Source organism: Coffea eugenioides, chromosome 6 (assembly GCF_003713205.1).
Source record: "Coffea eugenioides isolate CCC68of chromosome 6, Ceug_1.0, whole genome shotgun sequence".
Classification (NCBI taxonomy): domain Eukaryota; kingdom Viridiplantae; phylum Streptophyta; class Magnoliopsida; order Gentianales; family Rubiaceae; genus Coffea; species Coffea eugenioides.
The window spans coordinates 13543023-13546769 of NC_040040.1; the positions used below are offsets into that span (position 1 = coordinate 13543023).

The following is a 3747-nucleotide window of genomic DNA, read 5'->3' on the forward strand; positions in this document are numbered from 1 at the left end:
TGTTTCTCAACTCTTTAACAAAAAAAATAAAAGGTGTTGATTTCTGTTTTTAGGTCACCAAAACATTTATTTATTGGCTTTTTGCAATCATGACATTTATGGTCTGATACATTTTTCACAAGCTCTTTGGATAAAGTCGTGTGAGTGTATTGAGGCATCAACCAATAACAATCGTCCACTAGGATGCAAAATGTCTTGCATTTACTATTTAGAGCATTAATTTTAATCCTACAGCAACCAAGTGCTACACACAGTGCTATACGTCCTTGCCCAATCCGGGCCGTCCGTATAATTGCTGCCCTGCAGCTCTCCATCAATGTTTGATAAGGACTTGGTCAAATTCACTGAAAACTTTCATGCCACTTCTCTGCTTTTTCTGGCTTCAACTAAACTCCAGGAGCCAACTTTGTTAAATTTTTAGGTGCCAAAAAAGACTAAAGTGAACAAACAGGTCTCCCTTCTCGTGATCTCGCTTAGGTATTCAGTTACTTTTGCAGCTTCATCCTGTTGCCCCGTCGCATTCTGCTTCCCTGCAGCTTCATCGCAACAGCCTGTCAAACTGTTTGCAGCCCAGAAATTAAAGACAGGTATGTGTCCAAGTCTATAAGATTTGAGGCCTTATGTCAAAATTTTTTTTTTAAAGAATCTCTTGAAATGCCTAACTTACTATTATTGTTCTTTTTACTGTAGGTGGGAAATCTTGAATTTGGAATCTCTTACTTATATTTCTCCCCTCCATACCACCTAACTCATCCCTCCTCTGACTATCGAATTTATTCAACATTAATAGAGCGTTCGAACTAGTAATTACTAAGTTCATAATTGAGACAAAGCTTAATATATTTGACATTCATGGTTGAAGAACATATTTCAAAGACAGTCGCACGAATAATATGCTAAAAAAAAAAAATTTGTTGCGTGATCAACAGACTTTTAATAACATTATAATATTGTTAATTAATTTTTTATCCTACATATATCATATCACAAATAGAGTTAAAATATTATGCTAAAAAGTATTTCTAAATAATCCTCTGTCCAAACGCTTGAATTGTGCTTTAGGACAGTCGCAAATAGTTGTGCTGTTTGTACTCGTAAAACCGAGAACAAGGGCACCCTCAATTATGTAACGAGGGAAATTCATCCAAACAGCTCCCAAGTCTTGCGCTTGCCCTCCTTTCTCTCCAGTCTCCCCTGCCCCTCGTTTGGGCCCTACGTCGGCACAGACAAATTGACAACTACTTAACATAAAATATCACTTCCATGTCATGAAATCTTTTTTGTGGCCAAAATCATCTCCACGTGTCAATTGGGGTCTACCCAACAACAACTAGATTTCCTTGCCTTCTGCCTATAGATTCAGATAGATAGAGATGCCAAATGTGTTATTTCAACACACACCACTAACACCCGCCCAGTCATCATTATTGGAGACACTCCCAGCAAAATTCCATTGGCCTTTCAGACAATAAAAATTAAGCAACCAGCCCAGACCCAGATGGGGAGAGTAGCAGAAGACGGTGGTGGCACTGGTGTCGTAGCCAATAACAGGGGCGTCCCGGCTGCTTGGGGATTGGTGGCTAAGCCTTGTGACTGTTGCAGTTCCGCCGCGGCTTTGCTCTTCTGCCGGACGGATTCACTTTTTATGTGCATGACTTGTGACTCTAAGATGCATGCCACCAACAAAATTGGGTCGAGGCACGGGCGGGTGTGGATGTGTGAGGTGTGTGAGCAAGCGCCCGCCAGCGTCACGTGCAAGGCAGACGCGGCCGCGCTGTGCGTCACTTGTGACCGTGATATTCACTCCGCCAACCCTTTAGCCCGCCGCCACGAGCGGTCCCCGGTGGTCCCTTTTTATGACACCGCCGAGTCCGTGGTGAAGTCCACGGCCGCTACTTTATTGGTTCCGCTCCCACCACCAGCCGTTTACAATTCCTCCAACACCGGCGCCAATAACATGGTCAACGATACATGTCACGGCCACGATGCGAAAATGACCACGTGCTTTGCACATGAAAGTTATATGTCTGATCCGTGGATTTCATCAAATCCAATGAATTCCAAACTTCCAACTGATGCTCCAGAAATCAAATCAGTGGAGTTTCTTTTCTCTGACTCGGATAACTACCTGGATTTTGATTACCGAATTTCATCGGGAGCTCGAATTCAACAGCATTATACTAGTTCCGGAACTGATGGGGTTGTCCCAGTCCAGACAACCAAACCTCCATTTCTCCCTGCTCAACTGCCGGGCCATCATCAGCCGTCCGAAAAACACTTCGAAATTGACTTCACTAAATCGCACATCAGTTCATATACTCCCAGCTACACTTCCCACTCTTTGAGCCAGAGTGTGAGTTTGGCCTGAACCTCTACCAGTTTATATTGGATCAAAGTACTGATTTGTTTTGTTTCACTTGGCACTGAATAATCTTGAATTTGTTTTTATTCAGGTTTCATCCTCGTCTTTGGATGTCGGAGTGGTGCCGGACGGAAGTTCTGTGTCCGAAATCTCGTACCCATTTGGGCGAAATTTGAGCGGCAGCACTGCTGATTTGAGTGGTTCATCATCCGGGGGAAATAATCAAGGATCCCAGTTGCCCGGAATGGACAGAGAAGCAAGAGTTTTGAGGTACAGGGAGAAGAGGAAGAACAGGAAATTTGAGAAGACCATACGTTACGCTTCGAGAAAGGCCTATGCTGAGACGAGGCCAAGGATTAAAGGGCGGTTTGCAAAGAGGGCTGAAGCAATCGAGTCTGAGATTGATCAGATGTTTACTTGTCCTGGCTCTGCTGCCTTCTTTCCTGAGTCAAGATACGGTGTCGTGCCATCCTTCTGATGGAAGAGATTGAATGTGTTGTAAAAATGTATTAGTATTTGGCAAGGAATGTTAATGATCAAAGTTTCTTTTCCTGTCAATAATTGATCATCACTAGTAATTTCTCTGTTTCACTGACCTGTGATTTTCAACAAAACAGTAGCCTTTTTTTTTTTTTACTTTTCTTTTGTAAATTGATTTCCAATTTTGGTTGGAAGACTAACAAGATTCTAAAACTCAGGGACTTTAGGCCTTATGGTTTATTTAGCTCCTTAAACATCTAGCATTTGTTTCGGGCATCGCAAATTTGTTTCTATTAATGTCTTAGGCAACATAAAACCTCCAACATAGGGAAATTGAGTATGAATTCCGTCTACCCCACTTTTGCAATTTTATTAAAGGGGGCCTGTCACGCCCAACAGAGTTTCAATGTTATGTAATATTTTAAAAAAAATAAAGTTAAATAGATAAAATATATAAATGTACGGACGGTAGAATAATAGTAATAGTTTGGGTGTTATATATAAGTGTACTAATGAATGCTCAACTCGAGATTTGAAATCCGAATCAACCTCGGATTTTTGTATTTCCTTGCTTTAATCCCTTCTTCTTTTAATAAGAAATTCTCAAGTTTCAGACGTAACATTATTGCAAATTTTTCTTTATAAGATTACAAGGTACCTATAAACGCGCAAGTATATATATATATATTTTTTGGCGACCGAGTCAAGTACTATAAAAAGTTTAAATTCTAATTTCAAAGAAGTAAGCGCAATCTGGAGCCAGAGATTTCTATTTTCCAGTGAAGTCTCTTGGCAACTCATCCAATGATGGAGCCAAGGGGGGCAGAGGGGGGCCATGGCCCCCCCTAAGTTTTGAAAAATTTAATTCATAATATGTAAATATATGTATAAGTCAAAGTTGGCCC

At 41.1% G+C, this 3747-nt stretch overlaps 1 protein-coding gene across 1 annotated transcript; it reads left to right on the forward strand.

The window, feature by feature from the left end:
* Nucleotides 1-1390: 1390 nt before the first annotated feature.
* LOC113772948 (zinc finger protein CONSTANS-LIKE 4-like) lies at nt 1391-2954 on the forward strand. The gene is made up of 2 exons (XM_027317446.1): nt 1391-2353; nt 2454-2954. The coding sequence occupies exons 1-2, from the start codon at nt 1499-1501 to the stop codon at nt 2838-2840; spliced, it is 1242 nt and encodes a 413-aa protein (XP_027173247.1). The 5' UTR covers nt 1391-1498; the 3' UTR covers nt 2841-2954.
* The last annotated feature ends 793 nt before the right edge of the window (nt 2955-3747 follow it).